At 33.4% G+C, this 26214-nt stretch overlaps 2 protein-coding genes across 9 annotated transcripts; both read left to right on the top strand.

The window, feature by feature from the left end:
• The first annotated feature begins 2929 nt into the window (after nucleotides 1-2929).
• On the top strand, nucleotides 2930-7583 carry LOC100812509 (histone acetyltransferase MCC1). Of its 8 annotated transcripts, none has more exons than XM_041006525.1 (7): nucleotides 2936-3309; nucleotides 3978-4112; nucleotides 5265-5403; nucleotides 5490-5634; nucleotides 6355-6454; nucleotides 6532-6760; nucleotides 7238-7583. In XM_041006525.1, the coding sequence occupies exons 3-7, from the start codon at nucleotides 5297-5299 to the stop codon at nucleotides 7422-7424; spliced, it is 768 nt and encodes a 255-aa protein (XP_040862459.1). In that variant the 5' UTR covers nucleotides 2936-3309; nucleotides 3978-4112; nucleotides 5265-5296; the 3' UTR covers nucleotides 7425-7583. The 8 variants fall into 8 exon arrangements, with proteins under 8 accessions (XP_003537743.1, XP_006590436.1, XP_040862459.1 ...); XM_041006523.1 differs by having other exon boundaries at nucleotides 2964-3309; nucleotides 3987-4112; nucleotides 5180-5403; XM_041006522.1 differs by having other exon boundaries at nucleotides 2964-3309; nucleotides 5180-5403.
• A 1300-nt stretch (nucleotides 7584-8883) lies between these two features.
• On the top strand, nucleotides 8884-22761 carry LOC100809828 (stromal processing peptidase, chloroplastic). Its single transcript, XM_003537690.5, has 25 exons — nucleotides 8884-9252; nucleotides 9361-9601; nucleotides 9708-9934; nucleotides 10504-10702; nucleotides 11643-11690; nucleotides 11927-12034; nucleotides 12150-12338; nucleotides 12419-12715; nucleotides 13804-13905; nucleotides 14339-14473; nucleotides 14841-15065; nucleotides 15691-15894; nucleotides 16188-16358; nucleotides 16994-17143; nucleotides 17928-18065; nucleotides 18215-18442; nucleotides 18524-18676; nucleotides 18848-18974; nucleotides 19089-19203; nucleotides 20354-20474; nucleotides 20562-20642; nucleotides 20959-21060; nucleotides 21233-21383; nucleotides 21937-22072; nucleotides 22310-22761. Exons 1-24 carry the CDS (start codon nucleotides 9083-9085, stop codon nucleotides 22026-22028), a joined length of 3774 nt encoding a protein of 1257 aa, XP_003537738.1. The 5' UTR covers nucleotides 8884-9082; the 3' UTR covers nucleotides 22029-22072; nucleotides 22310-22761.
• The last annotated feature ends 3453 nt before the right edge of the window (nucleotides 22762-26214 follow it).

Below are 26214 nucleotides of genomic sequence, written 5' to 3'. Positions count from 1 at the left end.
CTTCATTAAAATAGAATATGATCTTTAAATTGGAGGAACACTACCCTAAAGAAGTGTTTTGGGTTTAGCAGGAAAATGCTATACTAAATTGTCCTATATTAAATTTGGTATTGAGAGCTTGATTTCAAATTCTCCACTTTCATATTCTTCCCAAATCTCAAGATTTGTGCATTTTGAGACCAATGAACTTTTTTTTCTGAAACAAACAGCTCATATCATTTCATTAGTAATGACACTTTGAATACAATATGGTATGTAATCAAGAGCTTGGGGACCAGCATGAAATTGAGTTATCTGAGCTAAAACATGAGCAACACAATTGACTTGGCTTCTAATAGACGTTATCTAAGTAATTTGGAAACAAAAATAACTTTTTTTTTTTTGCATAAGTGAATAATGCAAGATAACTCAGAAAGAGCTGTACAGTGACCTTTGATCATATCCATTACCTCTTTACAATCTGTTTCTATAATGGCCCTATGAACACCCAAAACTCCCTAACCAGGTAATAGCCTCTAACAATGCTAAAGCTTCAACCTCAACAGGGCGCAAATTACCAACAAAGGGAACAGATGAAGGAGCCCATATCATGACGAATACACAGCAGCATCCACGTTGCACTTAATCACTCCAAAAGGAGGCTTTTGCCATCTGACAGACCTGCAAGGAACCTGACAATGAATGGTAATTTTCTGGTGAGCTTTATTCCAATCAGCAAGCACTTGGGAAGCTCTTTGAGTAATCACATCAGAATTCCTGATGACAGAATGGCAACCAACAAAACAAAGCCACTCATTCTCCAAATTTGTTTCACAAAAACTGCATATTCTATTTAAGGGTGTTAAAATTTACCAATTCCGGTATACCACATAGCAGCACGTCATTGAAAACTATTCTAAAATCCCACATTTCAGACTTAATATATCATCATTACCAATCACACCATACCTTACCATCACATGTCGTTGACTAGCCCTCAGGTAATCGTGTTTGTTACATTATTATACTTGACTGCTACTCCGAGCATAACCTCCAGGTTAAAAAAAAGAATTTGTTCTTATAATTCTTATCTTTAAAGTTTGTAGCCGAGGATGTTATGGGGACGTTTGGTAGATGATTTTTTTTACATGAATCTTTGAGGGAGAAATTATGATTTTCATGTTTGGTATGCAATTAATAAAAATAAGATTGTCAGGAAATTATAATTTCAAAAATTAATTTTAACTCATTTTCCTGTAAAAATATTCCCAATAGACTTAGGAATTCAACTTTGCCAAGTGAAGGAAAAGTTAGTCAATGTTATCGGACTAGTTATTGATTCGGTAAGGGAACTGGTTCATTGAGTAGGGGTCAACACCGAGTCACTAGTTGATTCACGTGACCAGATTTATTTTTTAAAAAATCTAAATAATTTTGTAACATTTAACTTTGTACACTTAAGATTTAAAGTTTAATAAAATTTAACATATAGAAGCATATTTATGGATTTGTTTAAAATTTTTAACATGTAACATATTTTTTCATAATTCAGTATAAATAATATTAATTAGAATTTAAATTATACATCATTGTTGTACAATGATAAACATAATTAGAAAATGACAATAACTTTATCATCTTAAATTTCAAGATGCAGTTATGTCTGATAAAAAAAATAAGCAAGTATATAAACAACACAAGTGTGAGGTATAAATTAATTTTTTAAAATATGAATAATGTTGTTTAACTCTTAAACCCGCCGAGTCAACTCTCAGATTGGTTAGGTGTTCGATTCCAAGACCAATGGGTTGACTTGGCTGGTCCGAGTCGGGTCCAATAATTATAATTTTAGTTATGTATTGTATACAAACATTTAATTACTATAAAACATATTAAGACTAAGGAAATGTATCTTACTCGTTTCTAGAAATTGTGATTCCCAAGTATCGACTTCTAGAAATCATGATTTTCGTGTATGAAAAAACTTATCTCTTATCAAATGTTTCCTAAGTGTAGATATTTTTTATTTTTATTTCTTCAAAAGAAATTGATGAATATTTTATACTAATATCATGATGATAAATAAACAGTATAAAATTAATTTGTATATAAGCTTATTTAATATTAAAAAATATATTTTACTTGTTATAACGGATTAAAAAACATAAAAATGGATGATTTATTTATTTTTAATTTTTAAAGATTCCGTTATTAAAGTGAAAATTTGTTGGGAGTTTGATAGAGTGCTAATTCTACTCTATTACTATTCCTAAAGAAATATCATCAAAGATTATAAAAAAAGTTATGAGGAAGATAAAATAATAATTGAGATATTTTTCATTGATGATAATAATCAAATGAGAGATACAATATATAGTCTAGTGGTTGTCAATAACAAAATATAAAATAAGAGTAAATAATTTAAAAATAATAATAACTAATTCATCTAATATTTAATCTAATTATTTGGGCTTCTTTAATTCCATCGTTCTTAAATAACATTTTTGTTGGTAGTGTGGAGTTACATGATTCAATTATTTCTTATTTAATAGGTTATTTGACTAGAAAAATATACAACCAAAGAAGTATGTATTAATTAGAGTGAAATTGTTTTAGGTGATTTCGAATTTGAATACTATAACATATAATCGCGTTAAATAGAGAGAAAGATTTTACGCCCATAATAAAAGATATTTGTTTTTTCTACCAAAAATAAATAAATAAATTTAAGTTATCAATTGTTATTAGCAAAATTAAAATAAAATCAACAAAATTATTATGTATATATTATCTTATATTTTTATTGTAAAACTGTAGTTTAAATACTTACAACTGAAAAATATATTAAAAAATTACAATAATATTTTTTTAATTGCAAATTTAATATACTTTCACAAGAAAATTGTTACACCAGTATAATACAAATAATAATAGGCATGAAGCTTAGGAATGACATGATTATATCTTAGGTTTGATTTGGTCAGAAACAGAATGTGCATTATTCTATCCCATTAGCAGAGAATTAACATGCGATGGAAGAACGGAATCACGAGATCCTAAACAAGCAAACAAAAACATAAGAGAGAAGAATGGAATCAATACTTCTGCTTCTGCACATGAAATACTACTACTAAAAATTAAATTTAAAAAGGGTAAAAATAAAAATAAATATTGAGAAGAGAGAGAAAGAGGTTAGGTTGGGTTGTTAGAGAGATTCGTTGTTGGGAGTGAAGGCAAGACAAGGGTGGAACCGAACGCATTCAATTGAATTTGGGAGGAAGCATAACATAAAGTCTTGAGAAGCAATGATTGTGTTATGGTAATCGTACGGTACGTATTGTATATGCTAATTGCTAATCCCATCTCATTTCTGTTTTAATAAATCTCCATTCAAATCCCATCTTTGTTGCCTCGATCATTCCGCTTTCCTTTTTCTTTCTGTAATCTCATCTTCGTGCTCAACTAAGGTTATTTGATTACAATCATTCCGCTCCCTCTGCTGTAAGTTACTATACAACTTATTCCTATCCCGCGGTTATTACTCTCTCAGTTTCTTATCATCAATACTTTGATTGCTACTTGAATCTTTATGAAAGGGAATTGTTACGTGACTCGGATGTTTTTTGGGTTGTTAGAATAACTATATATGATTACCGGGCGGAGGTCTGGCTTAGTTGGTTGAACATTGTGCGTGAATTGTTCCAGGGTAATTGTCTTCGGTTCCTACGGATAAAGAAACAAACAAACTATATGATTGCTGTTTTTTTTTCTTTTTTTCTTTTGTTTATGTGGGAAACTTCCAAAAGTTGCTGTTTTTGATAGATTATATATTGAGTGTTGTCTTTCAAAGGAAGTAGCTTAGGTTGAGAACAATTGAAGGTCAACCGAATAAAGTTGTCTGGGGAATGATTTTACTTTAGGTTCAGAACAATTGAAGGTCAAAATCCAAGTTTAAAAGGGAAAAAAGGGTGATGCTAGTTTTAACTTTTTTCATCTAGGAAGTGTAGATTGGTATGGTGGATTTTCTCAAGAGCAGTGGAAAAGAATCTCACAGCTAATTAAGGGTGCTGTATTTGGCTCTGCCTCTGACTCAGTGAAAGGAATTAAATCCAGTTAATTCCACTCCAATTCTGGTAGGAGAGTTTGACTTTGGATTCTTCTGCAGTGCTTTTTTCTTAATCTTTCCTCACATTCATTATTTGCTGCTGTAATTCATAAACAACTGGACACTTTTTTATGACAATTTTGTTTGGAGTGCTGGGTTAGTACTGAGTAGTGGGCCTGAACTTCTACTTTGGAGTCATTTCTATTTTCTGCCGGTTAGGTTTAAAGATTTTGGTAAAAAGAATTAGAGGAGATAAACTACTTGTAAGGGATTCCTGAACAAGTTATAAGAGTTAGCTTATTTTGGGCTAGGATTGTGTACATGACCTCTTTATATTGTTCTGCCAATAATTATTTTAAGGGATTCATCTTGTCTGACTTGGATAGATATTGTAGAGTTTTGCTGCATTTCTTGCCTACTTGCACTTTTCTTTGTCCTGCCTAGGCAGATTCCCTCTAACAATATTCTTTTTTCTATCCAAAAAATACTAACTTTTAACATCCATTTGGCAAAAGAATCTGGATTTGGTTTAGAATAATTATTCTTATGTTTGAGTTGTGTAAAGCATTAGAGTGTAGAAATTAGAATTATAATTTTAAGCCAAATTTTCATTTTGATACCACTAATTAGGATAGTCATGTAAGGGGTTACATTGGTGGCAGTGGTTGCTGGCAAGGGGGTGATGACAATGGCAGTGGTTGGTGGCAATGATGATGATAATGATGACAATAACAATGATCGTGGTGGGAGTAGTGATGATGACAATGATGGCAATGAGAATGGCAAAATAAGGGAGAGTGGTTGTTTAGTGTGGAGGTGAGGTTTGGGATTGTAATTCAGAACTAGGAGTTATAAATTAGGAATAGTTAGTTTTAGTTGTATTATAATTCCAGTTAATTGGAACTTGAAATTGTGATTCCAATTCTGAGCCCCAATTCCACGTCTAATTCTGTGTGCCAAATGGACACTTGTAGAAAAGGAACATTCCATTAACATTTGAGCCAAAATTTTCATACACACAACTCTTGTTTTATTCTTCATTTCAGTATTTATAATATATATGAAGAAATTTTGACATTGTTGTTTAATTTCCAGTAATAGCATCTATTCAATGGCATTTTTCATTGTTGCTGTGTAAATGGAAGCAGTTGTTATTGAACGATTTTTCCAAGTATATCAGATATTTGCTGGGGATTAAGTGAAAAAGACTCAATGGTAAAACCAAAAGTGTCTACTCAACCAAAAATATGCTACAGGCCTATTCGACCTTCTGACCTGGACATTTTAGAGCATATCCATGGCAGATTATTTCCCATCAGGTGAGATCATGTGCCATTTTATTGACTTCAAGTTCAAGTATGAGCTCTTGAAATTGTGTTTACCCAAAGATATCTACAATTCTCAGGTACGAATCTACTTTTTTCCATGATGTGGTAAATGGACGTGACATTGTGTCATGGGGAGCTGTTGACAGCAGTCGGCCGGATGGTCAAAGTGATGAACTCATTGGATTTGTAACAGCAAGGATTGTTCTTGCAAAAGAAAGTGAGGTTGACCCCATTCATGTACAATTGTATGCCTTTTGTCTAATTACTTGAAGCATACTATGAAAAGTTATCTGTCCATCATAGCTAAAACTTGTGCTGAAAAGAGAATATACTATGAAGAAGTTATCTGTCCATCTTTGCTAAAACTTGTGCTGAAAAGAGAACACATGTTCTGTTTCTACTACTCTGTGAGAATGCATCTTTCATGTGGAAAGTGGTGCTATTTAATGCTTTTGTGATTTATTTATTGGCTATAAGGGGATATATTATGTAGCTAGTTCTTGTTTGAAAATTTATTTGAAATGCGTGTTCAATCAATCTTCTTAACGCAATGATGATGGAAAAGTACCTTCCAATAAATCCGTTCAGTTGTCTAAACTCTAATGAACAAGCTGTGGACACACACCAAGACAAACATGATGGAAATGCATATCTTAATATCTATAGTCTTATTCAACCAATCATCTTGATCTGAAGACAACCATCACAAACTTGTAGTGTCACGTACTTCTTGATATCCACAGTCTGCTCATGTGGCTCGATTGTTTTATTATTTTTCTGTTGATAATTTTTTGATAACGTCTCACTTAAACTTAATTTGTAATAAACTTGTTCAAACTGTCAAATATGCCATGCCATACTTAAAGTGTAAATGTTTGAAAGTTTTTTTTTTTTTTTTGCTGATGATTTGTGAATTTTATTGCATGGATCTTATTCTTGTAGATAGTGGATATGCTTGGATATGACTCAGCTAAATCTGACCAAACTTTAGTCTATGTTCTGACGCTTGGAGTAGTGGAAGCATATAGAAGTCTTGGAGTAGGTAGGAGTTTTGCACTTTAATTTTGTTCAAGTCCTCTGTAATATAAATTGGCAGTCTAATTTGTGCCTTTTCTGCAGCTTCTTCTCTGATTCGGGAGGTCATAAAATATGCTTCAAGTATTCCAACCTGCCGAGCTGTCTACTTGCATGTAATCTCTTACAATAACCCTGCAATCAATTTGTACAAGAAAATGTCTTTCAAGTGTGTGAGAAGGTTGCAGGGATTTTATTTAATCAATGGCCAACATTATGATTCGTTCTTATTCTTGTACTATGTAAATGGGGGACGGTCTCCTTGCTCACCATTGTAAGTACAAAATACCTTTCAATTTTTATCCCTTGATTTGTTCAGACTGGTCTTACATGTATTGCTTTAAATTATCCTGTTATGGATAGTGTAGAAGTTTTTGCACTATTACTCTTAACTGGGATACGAGTTTCCGAAACTTTTTTGAGGTTGAACTTGAACTGGTAAGGGTCTTCATATTCTTTGTTGATATATACATGTTTTGACTTGATGTGTGAAAACTTTGCTTCAAGTTGTTTTGGATTTTATAATGTGGAAATTAGATGATGCAATCATGCCATTGTCAAAATTGATTATTGACTGATTTTCAAAGTTAAAAATGGAATATAATGTGGCCTTCTTAGTTTTGGTTGCCCAACTGACTGGTCTTTTTGCATTTAATATGTATTTGAGCCACATGCATCCTCATGTAGATCTTTTTTTTTAATCTAAAATGTAAATCCTTACCAGAATTGTAATATCCATTTCACATTTCAGAGAGCTTCTCACTGCAATAGTAAGCTACATGAGGTGTGGCTTTAAGTCAGTGGCAGCAAGGCTGTGCAAGAACGGAGGCAGGAAGATCACAAGGCGGGCAAAGTGTAAAGAAAGTCATTCTCTTGTGTCAGCAACACCCAACAAAAGAAACATGGCAGTCGAATGTTCTGGTTATGAGTGTGTTTAACTTGTTTTTTTTTTATTTATATATATTTTTTTAAGTTTTCTGTTTCCTGTATCATTTAATCTCACTATTGATTCCCTCTAGAAAAGTCATATTAAAGCCAAACATTGTATTTACTTGCTATGATGTCATAATAAACTCCCTCGATCCAGTGGATTCACACATACTGTTAGAAGTTGATAACAATAATCTTTAAGTTTATGCGATCAATGAAACTTGTGATTCTGTTACAATTGGCAGGATTATCAGAACAAACAGTTTTAATACAGTAATTTGTTGTAATTGACTACTAAGGCCATGCTCGTGTGTTTTAGCTTCATTAAGAATGCAATTGTGATGGTGGAACAGGAAAGAAAACGCACCTGATTTCATCTAGAACACCTACGATAAAATGAATGCTGAAGCTTAAACTTTGAAATATGACTCCCAACGTTTCATTACAAGCATCAAATATAACTCGTAGATCTCTCTGATTATTCAAGACTGTTTCATATTCTTGACCTGATGAATGAAGCAAGAATAAAATGTTTGACGAAACAATGAACCACTGCGCTATTCGGTGAGGGATATTATTCAAGGTTAAACATACTAGGTGTGTATAGGTTATCACGAATGCAAATAATAGTTGTATTGTTATAGTAAATAAAGAGGGTTGAACTTTCTTGTCCTACTATCAGTTAAAAATAAAATGGGATGGTTTGGCTCGTTTTTAAATGAGTTGTAATTTTTTAAAACATAATTGATCTTCTTTTGTGATGTTGGTAAGTTAATTCATTTAAATTATAAAAAGTAAATTAGAGATGGATGAGATGAGAAATAATAATGTGAGTAAAAATTGAAACCAAAGACTGATATAATTTAGTTAGAAACAGAATTTATAAAAATCCAATATTTAGTAAAAATAAAGTTTGCATTTGGATTCACCATAACCCGCAGGTATTGTGATGTGGGTTATGCATGTAGATAAACAAGTATATGTAAATTAATTTGTAAAAACGGATTAAGCTTTTTGATTAAATGAGAATTAATGACTTGTTTGATTTATAGTTGAAAATTAAGTTATTCATACACTTTCTATTTTCTAATGCTAAAGCACACATTTTAATTCTTTTAAAAGATTTTATTTTTCACAAAACTTATTTTTTATTTTATTTGTAGAGATAAAAAACAAATAAAAAAATCATAAATCATACTTAATCATCAAGCAAACTTAGTTTACAAAAGCTCCATTTGCAAAGTAAACCAGACAAACATTAAATTCATTTTCCCAAGTCTTACAATTTTGATATTTCAATGCGGTTTTGAATTGAAGGACTCGAAAAAAGAAAACTGGGAAATTAATTGAAAATAAATGTCAAATAGTAGTAATAAAAAGATATCTTGGAAACGAAAAAATAAAAAAAATAAAAAAGGAGTATTTGATATTTTGATTTGCTTATATATTTATATAGCGTTAGGCTGTGTTTAGTTTACACGTGACATTTGTAAACTACACAAATGGAAATGAGAGGATGCCGAAGTGAAAGAAAAATCTGAAAATCGAGAGGCTGCCTGCGTCTCTTTCCTTCTCTGTGTGGGGGTGGCGGTGTCTATATAACCACCGTATTACCCTCTCTATCTGTTCTGTTCTGCGGTTCAGGCTAAGGAGTTAGTTAGTTACTATGCCTATGCCTATGGCTGCTTCGACTTCAACTTCAACTTCAACCTCTCTCTCCGTCGTGGGAACTGGCCTCGCCTTCCCGCGCCATCCTCCCGCCGTATTCTCCTCTGCTCGTTTTCACACTCGATTGCGCAGCAACAACCGTTTCTTCCTATCTTCTTCTCTTCCAAGGTATTACTCTCTCTCTCTCTCTCTCTCTCTCTCTCTCTCTCTTCTTCGACTGTCAAATTCGAACCTTTACTGTAGCTAGCTAATTCTATTCTTCGAGTTTCTCTTTAGTGAAAGAAGGAGGCATAAGGCTGTTTGTGGCGGCGGATTGGGATTATTGCGAAGGAACAAGTCTCGCGGCGGCCACGCTTTCGTCGTTGGTGAACCCTCGTTTTTGTTGCCGCAGCATAGCTGTGCCTCTTGCTGCTGTCTTGCGAGGAAACGCCGTTCCAATCTTTCAACATTTGTCCCTGGAGCTTTTCTCGATAAATCCTCTTTCCGCCTATCTAACAATAAACTCAACCGTTCTCCCGTAAGTTTTCTCTCAAACTTCATTTTAATAAGCTGGAGGACACTATCACTATCATATGTTTTTTTCTTCATTGCTTATGATGCTTAATATGATGTATTTTCTGCAGGTTCAGATTCCACGTGCAACTGTTGGTCCAGATGAGCCACATGCAGCAAGTACAACCTGGCCAGACGGTCTTGCTGAAAAACAAGATTTAACTGTATATGATTCTGAACTAGAGCAGATAGAGGGCTTTCTAAGTTCTGAACTTCCATCTCACCCTAAGTTGCATCGAGGTCAACTCAAAAATGGGTTGCGTTATCTCATTTTGCCAAATAAAGTTCCACCAACAAGGTGATTTTTTAACCATTTTTATGAATCCATTCCAAAACTAGGATTAGTTTCGATGTGGATTTGCTGATTTGTCATCCTTGACTTTGTTACTATACCCTATTAATGATCAAATTCACGGATAAGAAGAAAGATATTTTGATATCTCGAATGCACACACATGGTGTTTACTTGCTTGAGGCACCTCACGTCAGTGCCTTACTCTCTTGTTCATCAGTAGTTGTTTCTGCAGGAATGCTATGTTAGCAGTTCATAATTTTTAATTGTGAAATAAATGCATTTGTTTTAAAATGTGTCTTTGAATAGTGTTCTGAGTTTAAATGTATGTATAACATCAACACTTTGAAGTGGATAATTTAGTTTTCAATCACATTACTTCTAGAAAATTGTCTAATAAAATCGATACAGTCAAATGTCATATAGTTTTATGTTTTCTCTTTTAAACATTGTTTTGCTGCAATATACCGATGATAACAAGTTCAAAATGGGCTGTGTGCACATGTATGCACTGCAGTTTCTCTAGAATGTGCTTGTTGTTGCTAATTACTTAATATCAACTGATTTAATTTTAGGTTCGAAGCACATTTGGAAGTTCATGCAGGATCAATAGATGAGGAGGAGGACGAGCAAGGAATTGCACATATGATTGAACATGTTGCTTTCCTAGGAAGTAAAAAACGTGAGAAGCTTTTGGGAACAGGAGCCCGTTCAAATGCTTATACTGATTTCCACCATACAGTGTTTCACATCCATGCTCCTACGAGCACCAAGGTATGGGCCATTTGGCGTGCAGTTTGTTGTGATGTATTCAAATATTAGTTCTTTGATATTTTTCATTTAGGATTTTGGATGTTTTCCAACTTTGTTATGTTACTAATTATTAATTTAAATTAAGCATATGAGAATAGGGTAAATGTACCTATGTCCAAGCAATATGTCGAAATTATTGGCATTATAATGAATATGATTAATTCATATTTTGAACAGCACAGTATTTGACTTACAATGTAATTTTTCTTTTACTTAAGTTGTGAGAAGAAATTGTCATGAATACTCCTAATGTTAATAGTATCAATGTGCTAGCACTTAAAATTTGTGACATGTGAAGGTAAATCCATGTCTACGCTAAGGAATAGTATTCTTTAAAAGAGATTCAACATGATATTTAGAGTAAAAATCCATTAGGGAATAGAGACAGAATTAGGCTCTATTTCTAAGAAAGAAACTTCTCCTGAGAGAGAGAGAGAGAGAGAAAATGAAATGGAAGAGTGAAGATTATTCTTAGAATTTAGGCTTAGGACTTAACTCAACCCTGCAAAACTGGCTGATAAGGTGGGGATTGCCCAAGCTTTATAAGCTCTACTTAAGCCATATCTCTAGTTGACGTGGCCATGAGGCTTCAATTAAGGCAGCCCCTAAAGAGGCTGCAGTTAAGGCAGGGTAGGGGTGAACTGCAATTAAGGCAGTTTTCCAACAATTATAAAGGTAGAAATCTGATAGTCATGTTTACTATGCTTATTATGTGCTAAAATTCTTGCTACTGGGATTCATATACTGTACGGCTTAATTGTTGCTAGGACTGATCATCTAAGACAATTTGAAAGTGCACATGTATGTCTTATTTCCAATATATGTATATATGCGTTAAATCCTATTGAATTGTTTAATATTTTATCGATGATGTTTATTATTAATGGGTGTTGTTTGTCAGGATTCTGATGGTGATTTACTTCCATTTGTTCTAGATGCCTTGAATGAGGTATGCTTTATTGGACTTTGCTTTATTTCATGCCATTGCTATATAAGCCTCTTCCACTTTTGTACAAATGCATATATATATATATATATATATATTTGCTTTAAGGTGGTGTTTCATCTGATCTAGGTCTTATGCTTTGGTTTTGACTCTACTTGACTGGGCACAGTAGAGTAAATATGGATATGGTACTTCTAGGTTGGCATTTACTCACAACTTATTGTTATTGATGCTTGCAGATAGCTTTCCACCCAAAGTTTCTTGCTTCTAGAATTGAAAAAGAACGGCGTGCCATACTATCGGAGCTTCAAATGATGAATACAATAGAGTATCGAGTTGATTGCCAGGTGAGGAACAGAATATCTCTTGGAAATTCAAGCTGTCAACTTTGTGTTCTGAATAATATTGACTCAATTTTATTGTTTCCTATTTGCATTGCTTTTAATTTCTCTGTAATTGCAGTTGTTACAGCATCTGCATTCTGAAAATAAGCTGAGCAAAAGGTTTCCCATTGGCTTAGAAGAACAGATAAAGAAGTGGGATGCTGATAAAATAAGGAAGTTTCATGAGCGTTGGTATTTCCCTGCAAATGCTACCTTGTACATTGTGGGGGATATTGATAACATATCAAAGACTGTTTACCATATTGAAGTATGTCCTATGTTTGCAAATTATTAGGTTTCGTTATGATCATTGTTACAATATTTAAGAATCTTATACTTGTCACACAGGCAGTTTTTGGACAAACTGGTGCAGACAATGAGAAAGGTTCTGTAGCCACTCCAAGTGCATTTGGTGCAATGGCTAGTTTTCTCGTTCCTAAGCTTTCTGTTGGTTTGGGTGGAAATTCTATTGAAAGATCAGCCAATGCAACGGATCAATCAAAAGTATTCAATAAGGAAAGGCAAGCTGTTCGTCCTCCTGTGAAGCATAATTGGTCACTTCCTGGGAGTGGTGCTGATTTGAAGCCACCACAAATATTTCAACATGAGTTACTTCAAAATTTTTCAATTAATATGTTCTGCAAGGTATGAAGAGGTTGAATTTTGTGTTTTCTCATTCTTGAGTCCAACTTATACTGTAGATTTTTGCAGTTGCTTATGCAAATATAATTTCTGTCTTCCCCCAAAAATTACCATTTCTTTGCCTTTTTTGTTAATTATTATTTGCATGTGATTACATTTTTGGGAGTTGATAAAAGTTGGAGACCTTTTGTGGTGGAGAAATGGTCAATAGAGGATGTTGGGCATAACACATGAAAGGACACAAATATGTGATTTACTTGTTCAGTTGTTCATATCAAGGTCTACTGGTCTAATGAACAATTGAAATTAACTATTATCATATTCATAAAACTTGTCTAGTAGATGTTGTCTTGGTCTAATGATAATTAGAGTGTACTTTAGTGTTGAGCAATAAGCTTTAGAGACAAGGTGGAATTCAATGCAAGCTGGGCCTGTCATGCCTATGTCCTTATGTCACTAAAGCTTTCCTGGTTTTAAACATTGTCAGGCCCTCACTAGAATAGTTATAGAGGAAAACTTTGCCATGCTATAGCCGCAATGTGGGGCAGATTGGCCTTTTGCTGCTTCAACAACTTTGTTGCAATGTTGCATCATTTTCTGCTTCTAGCAAATCCCTAATCTGAATAGTTATGAAATCCCTGTTTGGTCAGCCCATTCTGCCATTGCCTACTCATTTTTTAGGGAGGTTTTTATGATTTGCAACCTTCTTTATTCTTGCATCAGAAGGATTCTAGAGTTAGAATCCCTTCATTCATAAAAAAAGGTTTATCATGGAATTTGTGCTTTGGTGTAACTCAGCCCCACAAAACTGGCTTAGAAGCTCTGGGCCTTTTTTTAATGGATGAAGGGATTCAAACTCACTGAGCACCACAAAAGGTTTATCTTAGAATTGGCTATGACACTTTTGTGGTTGGCACTAGTGTTTTATTGATATTCTTTTAGATATTATAAATTTACCATAATGATCCTCGCTTTTCTTCTTCCATACTTTTTTCTTTACATATCTCCTCTTTAGAGTTTTATTAATATGCTTTTAAATATTATAAAATTTATGTTCCCTCTATTAATTATCTTTTTGATATGTTTTGCAGATTCCAGTGAATAAGGTTCAAACATACAGAGACTTGCGCCAGGTCTTGATGAAAAGAATATTTTTGTCTGCTCTTCATTTTCGAATTAATACAAGATATAAGGTGAGTTGAAATTCTTTGTATCTGCATCAGTTCTATTTCTCGATCCTGTCTTTTTTATGATTACTGTAGGAATTCATTTGGCATTCATTATGTGATTTTGTTGTTTTCCCCATTTCTTGTATAAATATTTGATAATTGAAAAAGACGTGAAAATGATATAACATTTTATTAGAATTTTTATTGAAAACAAGAAATGGAAATAGAAAATGTTTCTTCTAACAAAACAGGTCCTAAGTTTTCCAGTAATTATACCCAGTTTTCTATAAAGTATGCCCAAGGTTTTGACAGAGATAACATGCGATTCCATTTTGTGGATTTCATTTTTTAGTCACACATACTCAAATTTCCCAATATAAATCCCTTTTCAGTTGGTATTTTCATGGATTGTCCATCCCTTTGCATTTAAATGTTTACTGGTGCCTGAAATTTACAGAGTTCAAATCCACCGTTCACTTCGGTCGAATTGGATCACAGTGACTCTGGAAGGGAAGGATGCACTGTGACCACTCTTACCATAACTGCAGAACCAAAGAATTGGCAAAATGCAATTAGAGTTGCTGTTCAAGAGGTTTGTTTCTTCTGCTGTGCTTTGATTGTTTGCAATAGAGCTATTTTGTATTTTTCTTTCCATTGGTTGTTTCAGTTAGTTATTTTAAGATCCATTTTGTTTATATTTCAATTGCTGGTTTTTATTCCTTTGTTTAACATAGAAGATATAAAATGACTCAACTATATGACAATTACTTAACATGAAGTTTTTGATTTTTTTTCTTTTACTCTTATGATTTACTAATGTTCCTAGGATCCTTTTGGGTCTTGGGTTGCATAACAAAAACAATATTATTTAAGGTTTCAAATAGCTTGAATGATAGCCTACCTTTACTTAATTCTTTCTATGACAAGAGTCTAATGTAATGTAAATTTGTGTGATACAGGTTCGGAGACTTAAAGAGTTTGGGGTTACCCAGGGTGAATTAACTCGTTATTTAGATGCCCTTCTGAAAGATAGTGAACACCTAGCAGCCATGATTGATAATGTATCTTCTGTTGATAACTTGGATTTTATCATGGAAAGTGATGCTCTTGGACATAAAGTTATGGACCAGAGGCAAGGGCATGAAAGTTTACTTGCTGTTGCTGGGACAGTTACCCTTGAGGAGGTAATTTCAGTGATGCCATTGGACCTTGTGCAGATTGCTAAATTACATATAAAACCCCCTCCCTTTTTGCTGTTGCTGGATCTTTTTTATTATCATGACAACTTGTAGGTAGAACTTTAGAAGTCTCTGTTTGAGGCATGAGCTGATGTGAAGTTTTGTGAAGATATCTCTTTGCAACAAGTTAATTTTTTAATATCCTGACAAGAGAGATTGATTATTTTTCCCTTTGCATAATGATTTGCGCATTCTTTCCATGCTAAAGATGAGGTTTTAGTTTCTTTCGTTCTATCTTAGATTGTTTTCTTGTAGCTCATTAGTGTCCTAGTTAAAGAAAATATTTAGGATACTATTACATCATTGTCAACTGTATTGATTTTACTTTAAGAATTTTTAAGTTGTTTTTAAATGTTCCTTTATCATGTTATATTTCTGGTATTTTATTCATTTGTTGTGTCATTTTCTCAATTTTTATTGACAAACTAAACAAAATGTACTAAATATTTTATGTTATATTTTAAATTAAATTTAATATGTTTAAAAGTCATCTTAGGAAAAAATTTGTTGCAAGTTATAAAAATATAACTGGTACCTTCTAGTCATTTACTTAAAATGTCTTCTGGTACAGGTCAATTCTGTTGGTGCCAAGGTGTTAGAATTTATAGCTGAATTTGCAAAGCCTACTGCACCACTTCCTGCAGCAATTGTTGCTTGTGTTCCAAAAAAAGTTCACATTGAGGGAGCTGGTGAAACAGAATTCAAGATATCATCAATTGAAATTACGGATGCTATCAAAGCTGGATTGGATGAACCTATTCAGCCAGAGCCTGAGGTATTTCTTCCTTCAGCTTAATTCCTTGTTAGTTGATCCTAATTTGGCTTTAGAAGAATTGATTTTCACCTAGTGACTGATGACTTGTCGATGTATTTGATATTTGATTACATTCAAAAGTTGTTTTGTTCCCTAGAATGGCATCTATATTTTTCATGTGCTATGATATGAGTCTACCACTGATTTAAATTGGATTCATTATATATAGACAGTGAATTCTAGTGATGAGAGCCAATTCGTCTGTCTAGTCATGATTGTTGTTCAGCTAATTAATTGCTTATGTATGTATACAGCTTGAGGTGCCAAAAGAGCTGATACAATCAACAAAGCTAGAAGAGTTGAAAAAGCTGCGCAAGCCGGCCTTTATTCCTGTAAATCCTGAAACAGATGCTACAAAGCTTCATGATGAGGAAACTGGGATCTCACGGCGCCGTCTTTCAAATGGAATTCCTGTTAATTATAAGGTATTCTATGGGAATTTATATTGAGATTCTCATGATATTAGTACCTTATTTTCCTTTGCTATGTCATTGTGCTGCATTCAGCATTAAGGTTCTGCTTGGTTGTTTGGAAATAGGGGGGTGGGGGTGGAAATAGGGGTCATGGATATTGGGTTTGTTTGGTATGTGATATAAATAGTAATGAGAGAATTAAAAAGTAAGTGGGTTTCACTACCTATTTCTACTCTCCTAGTTATCTTTTCCTTATTTCTTCTCTACTTTTCTTCAACCAAACACCTTTAATTTGTACTTTATTTCTCTCCTATTTCTATTCACTTTTTCTATTTCTATTTGCCCTATTTCTTTCCTTCTTACCAAGCAGACCATAAGTGTTTAAAATTAGTGACTCGGTCTGCATGGATTCCTAACTCTAGTACTCTACTACTGCTTCGTTTTCTTCTTTTCTGTAATCATGGATTGTAAGGAGACAGAAATTGTCAAAAACTCAATTTTCAGTTTCCTATTATGTTTGTACTGCCATTCAATTTCTAGCTGATTTCACAAACGCAATCTGAGATTGGCATACAAGTTCACGACTTGCACCACGAAAGAAGATGCATCAGTTTTCTTGAACTTATAATGCATTTTATGGTTGACAGATATCAAAAACTGAAACACAAAGTGGTGTGATGCGGCTGATTGTTGGTGGTGGACGAGCAGCTGAGAGTCCCGAGTCAAGAGGATCTGTGATTGTGGGTGTTAGGACACTAAGTGAGGGAGGTCGTGTTGGCAACTTCTCAAGGGAGCAGGTACTTGGCAGATGTTTCTATTTTCCATTGACTCACAATAGAGTTGCATGCATTCTTCTGTACTTGGCACTTTGAAGCTTATGGAATTATTTGTTAATATTTTCTTAACTAATTGATTCTATTCTTCTTTTAAACTTTTTTCCCTCTAAACTAGCTTAGTTGTTATTAAATTGGGGGAGCAAGAGAGACCATGGTTAGCATCTTAGTAGACCTTGTAATGCTTGCATCTGTTGCTGAGATGGGCTAGGATAACATGATTATGTAATACCTCTTTCAGTTCTTTCAATTAAAGTACTGAAAGACTTATTCATGGTTAAATAATATTGTAGAAATGCCTATTCCAAGATGCAAAGTAGAAACTTTTCATTCAAATACACACCAAATTTTAAGCACAATTGTATAGTGTGCATATATCAAGCAGTTTTCTGAATGTTAATATGATATACAGATTGATATAAGTGCATGGCAATTGGCAAACGTTAAAAAGGCCATCTTTATATTGCAGTGCATAATTATGGGAGAAATGTCCTCCTGTCAACACTGATTGTTCTTTGTCTGGTACTGAATGCACAGATTAGATCATTCTTTATATGTTGTGAAAATTTGGTGGCTAATGCACTTAATGTCTGGAGAACTCTGCATATTTTTTTTCCACCCCTATAAATTCTATTATTTGTACTTCTTCTCATGGATGTGAATATTTCATCTAAACACAGATAATTTCAGTATCTTAAAACTGATCTACACTTACATTTAATGAATATCTTGTATTTCATGATACCAGGTGGAACTTTTCTGTGTAAATCACCTGATAAATTGCTCCTTGGAATCTACAGAGGAATTCATATCTATGGAGTTCCGTTTTACTTTAAGAGACAATGGGATGCGTGCAGCCTTTCAATTGCTTCACATGGTGCTTGAGGTAAACATCTTTCCTTTGATAACTATTAAGCCTTTTCTTAACCACATATGTTGCTTATATAATATATAATTCCTGGTCGTATTACTGCATTTATGTACTCAATTACATCTCTGCTCTGTTGCATTTCTTGTGATGTTTCTGTTATGCAGCATAGTGTCTGGGTTGATGATGCTTTCGATAGAGCAAGGCAATTGTATCTGTCATATTACCGGTCCATCCCCAAGAGCTTGGAACGCTCAACTGCTCACAAACTCATGGTAGCAATGTTGGATGGAGATGAGCGGTTTATTGAGCCTACACCAAAATCACTGGAAAATTTAACCCTGCAATCTGTTAAGGATGCAGTGATGAATCAATTTTTTGGTGATAACATGGAGGTCTGTTATCATTAATTTGTTAAATTGATAGTTTTTTTACCATTTCATTCAAACACTAATTTTTTTTTTCATGTTCTTCAGGTATGCATTGTAGGTGACTTTACTGAGGAGGACATTGAATCTTGCATTCTTGATTACCTTGGCACAGCTCAGGCCGCAAGAAATCACGAAAGAGAGAAAGAATTCAACCCACCCTTATTTCGACCATCTCCATCTGATTTGCAGTTTCAAGAAGTGAGAAGCTAAGCATAAATTACCTTTATGCATAAGTTGTTTTGTGAGAACTTGGCATTATAATTTTTAGTTGCATAGTCAAATTTGTTTTTTCTGTACTTTCAGAATTAGTGGCAATACATCAATGAACTAGGCTTGTGACATGGTCATCTACTTTTGCCTTTTTTGCAGGTATTTTTAAAGGACACTGATGAGAGGGCATGTGCTTATATAGCCGGACCAGCGCCAAACCGTTGGGGTTTTACCGTTGATGGAGTAGACTTGTTAGAGTCAATTAATAATGCATCAACAATCAATGGTGGACTTTGTTGATTTTATTTATTTCTTGTGGCATCATATCCTACTATGTGTTTCAAAAATTATTTTTTCAGAATTACTGTTAATTGCTAAATGCTGGAAATGGCTTGTGCAGATGATCAGTCAAAATCTAATGCACAACAGACACAAGGTTTGCAGAAGAGCCTTTGTGGTCATCCTCTTTTCTTTGGTATAACAATGGGACTGCTTTCTGAGATCATAAATTCTAGGTACCTCTTTCTACTCAGCACTCACCTGTAGTTAGCTTGGTGAAGAAAGTTAGGAAGCATGGACACCTCCATAGAATGACATGTAGGAGTGTCGGACACCCCTCCACTTTGTTGTAATTAAAAATAATTGTTTTCTGGCTCGGACACCTGTTTGACACAGCTTGGACATCTCTCTAACATGGCTTGGACATGAGTCAAGAGAGTGAGCTGACACCTACTCTTGGCTAAACACTGCTTAGACACTTATAAAAAAAATAATATAAAAAAGTCAACTTATAAATATTTCGAGGCTCATAGCATCTTTTTCTAAGGGTCATTTTCATAGGACTTAACTAGATGTTTTAACTCTTAAGAGATATGATTCATCTTACCTTGGGATTATTGTTGGGTAAAGGTTGCATTGTGAAATGATCCCTCTTAGTATTCTATCTGTAAGGTTCATCATAATATGAAAACTGTAAAGCTAAACAATTTTGTTTTAAGAATGTGAATTATATAAATCTTAATTCTCAGTTTATGTTTTTGTCATGTTGATTTATAATATTCTCTTCATATAAATTAGAATAGCTATCTTGAACAAGAGTATTTTTAGCTTTCATTCTTCAATTAGAGTGTTTTTAGGATTTTTCTTCAACTGGAGCACTTTTAGGGATTCTTCTCAACTTATATATTTCATTCTATCATTTTCAACATCTTTAGTTTTAAATTGAATTTCAATTTTTTTAAACGAAATTAATAATTGTCTATAATATTGTATCACAATATCAATTATTTATCATAAATCTAAAATATAATTTATATGTTAAAAATATTTATATTATGAATTTTAGTTATAATATAATTTATATATTTAAAAGTATTTATTTATTGTGTGCTATGCGCAAGCTGAAATACTAGAGTGTGTGTATACACATTTGTCCAATATTTGGACATAAGCTATGTCCCGGTGTCCGAGTCCTGCTTTATAGGCAGAAATTTTAGACACTGCTCACTTCTAGGCTTAGACTAGCCTGATCATCTACATACTGAAAACATGCCAACCCGGTACTTTTGGGCTGAAATCTTAAAAATATCTAGGAGTATAGTAAATAAACAAGTGTTATTTCAATTGTTTTTTAAGTCTGAAATCTGATTACACGTTTCTGTACAGGCTCTTCACATCTGTCAGAGATTCTCTGGGGTTAACATATGACGTGTCATTTGAATTAAACTTGTTTGATAGGCTTAAACTAGGATGGTATGTGATCTCTGTGACATCAACTCCAAGCAAGGTGTGAGCTCCATTCTTGTAACGTGCACTCTTATTTTTGCTGCTAGTTTCCTTCTGTTCAAAAATTTCAGATCAAATTGATTTGCAGGTCCACAAAGCTGTTGATGCATGCAAGAATGTTCTTAGAGGCCTGCATAGCAATAAAATTACTGAGAGGGAATTGGACAGGGTTAGTTATTGAAATGCTTGACTTGTTTCTACATTACAATTTAGTGGGCAGCACTTGTAGACAGTTTTTCTGCTAAACGTATACAGTAACAGTGTTTAAATTTGATTAATTTTATTCTTTTGTTCTCTCTTCATATGAAGTATGAACTGATTCTTCAGCTTCCGATTGTGTTTCTCCGTGATGGTTTAGTAAATACCTTTCTGGTTAAAATGCACATGGTGCCCTCATTTTATTTCCAAATACGGCTTAGATTTTCTCGCTATTTGCTATGCATTTAAAAATTTGATCATTCCTTTGGTGCTTTTCTCTAATGTAGGCTAAACGGACCCTTCTTATGAGACATGAAGCTGAAATTAAGTCAAATGCCTACTGGTTAGGATTATTAGCTCATTTACAAGCTTCTTCTGTTCCAAGGAAGGTGAGATAGAAATATCCGAATCTTGAAGTGAGATATTCAAGTTTTTATTTTGTTGCAAAACAAAATAGGTTTAAGATTTTTAGTCCTGCCAAACTTAGACTTGTAAAGTTTTCTGGTATGCTTCTAATCTTGTCATTCTTGCTTCTAAATTAATGTTGATTGTGTGATCCAGGACATATCATGTATCAAGGATCTAACATTTCTATATGAAGTTGCCACTATTGAGGATATATACCGTGCATATGAACAGTTGAAAGTGGATGAGAATTCTTTATATTCATGCATTGGAATTGCTGGTGCTCAGGCTGCACAAGAAATAGCAGGTGTAGTAATATAACCAATGGCTAATATTGGATCTTCCTTTGCTAATTTCTCCAAGGAATTTTGAAACTTAAATCTTTCATCTTTTCCTAATTTGGGCAGTAGCTTTGACAATTGTTTCAATTTCTAGGTTTGACTTTGAGTATTAAAATTTTATTTTCGAAAGAATATTTCAAACTTAGAAGTGAAACAAGAATATTCCGAACATAACAAGTGAGAAATGGGATCCCAATCTGGCCTTAAGCTCTGATGCGCTACATAGGGCATCAACACAATTTCTTCCTTTCAGAACTTGAAATTTTGAACTGCGATTACATTAAACATGTCCCATAGGTAACACAGACAGATCTTCTCTTCAGAACTGATAAGTGATGTGTCTGAAGTAAACCAGTCAACTATGTCCAGGCTTCTGTGGATTTGGGTATATGTTGAGTGCTGATAAATAGTCTAAAACACTATTTTACCACATCATTTTGGAAGAAAGAAATATATCTCATTTTCAAGTACAAATTATCTAATAAAAGGTTACTAAAGTAATTTTACTATCTTTTGCAGCTCCGTTAGAAGAGGAAGTAGCAGATGATGTTTATCCAGGTGTTATTCCGGTGGGACGAGGTTTATCTACAATGACACGGCCAACTACCTGATATTTTTGGACTATGTTTTGGCCTGCTTGCTTTAAGATCGGGAGGTTAGCATGTTATGGCTTTTCTTTCCTTGTTTTTTTTTTCCTTCCAAAGTGGAGGTCCATTTTTTGACTTATTCAGAGATCGTTGATATTATAATACTTTTGATTAATTTCTGACACTTTGTTGTTTCCTTTTGAATGCATTGGGTTGGGACAATGAGGGTTATCGCATAGTTTATTTCCTTTCTTGCAAATTGTTTGGCAATGAGGGATACACTAATTTTTGTGTATCTCAAACAGGAGTGTCTGGAAGTTTGATGACAAGTTATCGTTCGAAGGATTAGCTGCATGTGTGACAACACAAGAAGTTGCTGCATTCATTTAAACATTCAACCCATTCGGAATACAAGCTGTTCGATCAAACCTGGGAAGCGGTTATTGACTTGCGTGTGATTGATTTCCTCAATTATCCTTATCTCCAGTTGAATCACTAATAAAATGCTGTTACTACCTATACTTTGTAGAATTAGAATAAAGAAAAAATGTAGAATCAATCACTAAGATGTAGATGTATGTATAGGTGCCATTTTTTGTCCCTCGGCCGTAAATTTTTTTCGGGGGAACTCCGACCGTATCTTAGCGTAGGAAGTTAGTTATATAAATTGTACATCATTGTTTCCGCGTATGTAAACCAAGTTTCTTCATCCCATCGAAACGGGAACTTGAATGATAAATTTTCATGTTTCCCCAAACCTTTCATTTGAAGGAGTACTGGAGGCAGGGTGATGGTTTTCAATATGATTTCCTCAAATATGGTTTTAATTAGTATTCTATTTTTAAGATTAATTTCATGACTGTCAATTGTGATATCTTGCTTTCAATAATAAAAAATAAATAAATTAACTTGACCTCTTTTCATCGGATAATTTTTTGTATTAAAAGACATATTTAACCCTATTTTTATTTATTAAATAATAAAAAAATAGTATTAACCCTATTTTTATTTATTAAATAATAAAAAAATAGTAAATAACTTACATAATCATTTTAATAAGGAAACATTAGATTTTTTATTCTAATACTTTTCTCTGTCTTTCACACACATTTTTATTTTGGTAAATACATTGAATTTAATATAAATTGTATAAGATAAAATATTAAAAAAATATTTTAATAAATTTTATATTATTTTATTTGTATTGTTAATTATTTGTCAAATAATGTACATGATAAGAAAATTATCTTGGAACTTGTATCTTTGTTTATTGTTATTCTTTTTGTCTTGTGCAGTATCATGATTTTAACAAATCAAACAGACCTAAAATATATTAAAATATATTAAGTGTGATTCAATCAATGTGAAAAATGAAAATAATCAATAAAATTCTCTATGATTTAAAGTAGTAATGTGAATACTAATTAACTATACTTTTGGAAAGTTTTATGTATATATAGTTACATGATTTAGATTTACAATCTTTATTTTTCACAATAATGATTAGGAATTTTTATTTAATATGTTGGTCTGACTCAAACCCCTGACCCAAAGTCATAATAATTATTTTTTGCTTTGATAAACTTCCAGTAAAGATATCTCAGAAGTCGGGATTAATATATAAACTCGGTTTGAAACGTTTACAGAAACTGGTATTTGGGTTTTGCAGCAGCTAACTATAAAGTTGTCTGAGATTTTGTTAAATAGATTCTACTGACTCGATTTATTTTTAAATTTCATCTGGTATCTAGTATGAAAACAAAACCATCCTAAAGAAAATAATGTTTAATGTTTTACAAGCACTGAATAATTTGTTTCAATGACTAAATTCACTTTAGTAGAATGAAGTACAAGCTGATCAATCTCTCAAGTTAATTTGCTTATGCAAATATTCTGTTAAAAAAAAGACGCTACGAAATTATTCGTAAATATTCTACTATAATAGTTCTTTGCACGTTAAGACATCAGTAGAATAATTATGGACGCAAACATTCAAAGCCATCTTGCATCTTCTTCTCAACTAACCTTCTAACCTTTGGTAAATCTTATTACGTAAATGTTTCCTTTTACCAACTCCTTTGATAATAATAAATGATTTTGATGGTTTGGACTTCTAAACCAAATTTCTTATTTTTGAGGTTGAACAACTTTTAGTTTCAGAACAACGACCAATCCAATTACTTATCCAATTAATAAAGGTATTTTAGTTTAACGACATTAGTCTATTTGTGGCAAACATGTACCAAGTGCGCAAGTAAACACGAATTGGCCTAATTTTCTACTTAAAGAAATCAAGTTTAATAAGCAAGAGGGTAGATCTCGTTATTGTTTCTTACAAAATATTCCGTTTACGCGAAATCTTTAGAAGAGCTGTCATCAGTCAATTAGATGAGAGAATAAAATATAGTAAATATGAAAAATCTATAGTGACTTGTAAATGTGGATAATGAGGTAATATTCGTAGAAAACCCCTCCAACGGCAAGGTCTACTATCCCTTTAACCCCAAAATTGACTATGGTGTCCAATGATGTGACTTTCGGTTGCAAAACAAAACATTAAACACTCCTTAATGTGTCTAGAAGGAAAGAGCTAAAGCAAAGGTATACAACACCTCAATTTCTCAAACTTTTGTCCTATTGCTTCAAACTTATTAAAAATCATAAATTAATTAATACCTTTTAATTTGATTTTTTTACTTAACATACACCTCATTTTGTTAGAGCCTTTAATCCAGTTGAATATAACCAAAAAAAAGTTTGTGAAATTCTATAAACTCAATGCATGACTTGATTAAAGTTTACAAATAGATTTTTCATACACTTAGGTATCACTACTAAAAAAGCAAGCTTCAACGACGGTGATTCGACGACAATTTTGATAAAATTGTCGTCGTTAAAATTTTGGTGGTATATTTGTAATTATCAATGAAATTACAACGATGTTTTTTTAAAAAATAACGTTAAAGAAGAAAATCGAAGACAGTTCCAAAATTCTTTGAAAAGACAAGTGCTTTTGGCTTACTCACTTATACTCACATGACCTTTCACTTCCGTTGAAGAAGAAAAACCTTAGACTTTCTCTTCATTTGTTCAACATCAATGGCTTCCTCATGTCGTGGCTATTCTAAGGTCCAAATGTGCTTCTTCAAGATTCTCCGCATAATTTCATCCACCCCACCCTCCAAACAATAAAGACAACAACAACAACCAAAGGCGTCGACATCGATTTGAATCTCATAGATCGAAGAATCCAAATCTTGTAGAAGCGACAACAACAACACCTCCACCACTACTCAAAACAACAACAACGAAGGGTTTCCAAAGAAGAGCGTTGAAGTTTTAGAGAAACTCGACAACAAAATGATGTCGTTTCCACGTGGCTCTGTGGTGCTATGCTAGAACGCAGGAGAGGGAGGAAAGCCATGTCGTGGCGGCACGATGGTGGGTACCGTTCTAGTTATGAACATCGTCGTCATAGTGTGTGAGAGAAACGCGTGAGATAGGAAAGGAAAAAGAATCACAGTAACACCATCGTCGCAGCGATTCACCATGCTAGCGTGACAGGATATGAGCAGGAGAGAGGGCAATTAGGGAAAGGAGACACAAGGAGTGATGGTGTCTGCTCTTCGATTCGGCGATCGTTTTGGTTGTGAAGAGAAGAAGGGAAGAAAAGAAAATGAGGAGAAGGAAATCGTCGAAAGTTTTTCTGGAAGTGAAGCATGACGAAGCTCTATCATCCATGACAGCGACAATGAATATCTATTTCTTTACATTCTCTCCTGTTTTTATTTCCTTACAATGCTCTCTTTTACTTAGGGTCTTTCTCTACAAAGTTGTCAACATTAAGATGTGTGTTTATTTTTGTGAGTCAATTTTATTATGTTTCTTTTGTTTTTGAGGGCAGTGCTCATGGATCTGGAGCCTTATAGAAGAATTTTTGAAGGTCTTAATTTGTGAACACTAACAATTTTGGATCTTAATCAGTGCTAAAGTTCATTTTTGGTGAAATTTGATGCTAACATTTAATTGGATTAGATATTGTTGATTGCAACTGCTTCCCTTGTTTTCATATGTCAGGTCAATCTTATTTCTTTTAAAAAAAAAAGATATTTTAAGACAATCGTCTTAGATTGTAAACATTCTAAGACAGTTTTTGAAAAAATTATCTTAAAATTTTCATTTTAAAAAAAAGACATTTTAAGACATTTAT

This window comes from Glycine max, chromosome 11, assembly GCF_000004515.6.
Source record: "Glycine max cultivar Williams 82 chromosome 11, Glycine_max_v4.0, whole genome shotgun sequence".
NCBI lineage: Eukaryota > Viridiplantae > Streptophyta > Magnoliopsida > Fabales > Fabaceae > Glycine > Glycine max.
Note: the sequence above shows the minus strand (reverse complement) of the source record. Positions and strands in the feature narration are given on the sequence as shown.

Coding starts and splice junctions, on each gene's coding strand:
- LOC100809828 (XM_003537690.5), top strand. CDS start 9,083: ATGCCTATGCCTATGGCTGCTTCGACTTCAACTTCAACTTCAACCTCT. Junction 17,144..17,927: donor GCAACTTCTCAAGGGAGCAG/GTACTTGGCAGA, acceptor TCATGATACCAG/GTGGAACTTTTCTGTGTAAA. Junction 18,677..18,847: donor CTGATTTGCAGTTTCAAGAA/GTGAGAAGCTAA, acceptor CCTTTTTTGCAG/GTATTTTTAAAGGACACTGA.
- LOC100812509 (XM_003537695.5), top strand. CDS start 5,297: ATGGTAAAACCAAAAGTGTCTACTCAACCAAAAATATGCTACAGGCCT. Junction 5,404..5,489: donor GGCAGATTATTTCCCATCAG/GTGAGATCATGT, acceptor TACAATTCTCAG/GTACGAATCTACTTTTTTCC. Junction 6,761..7,237: donor CGGTCTCCTTGCTCACCATT/GTAAGTACAAAA, acceptor TTCACATTTCAG/AGAGCTTCTCACTGCAATAG.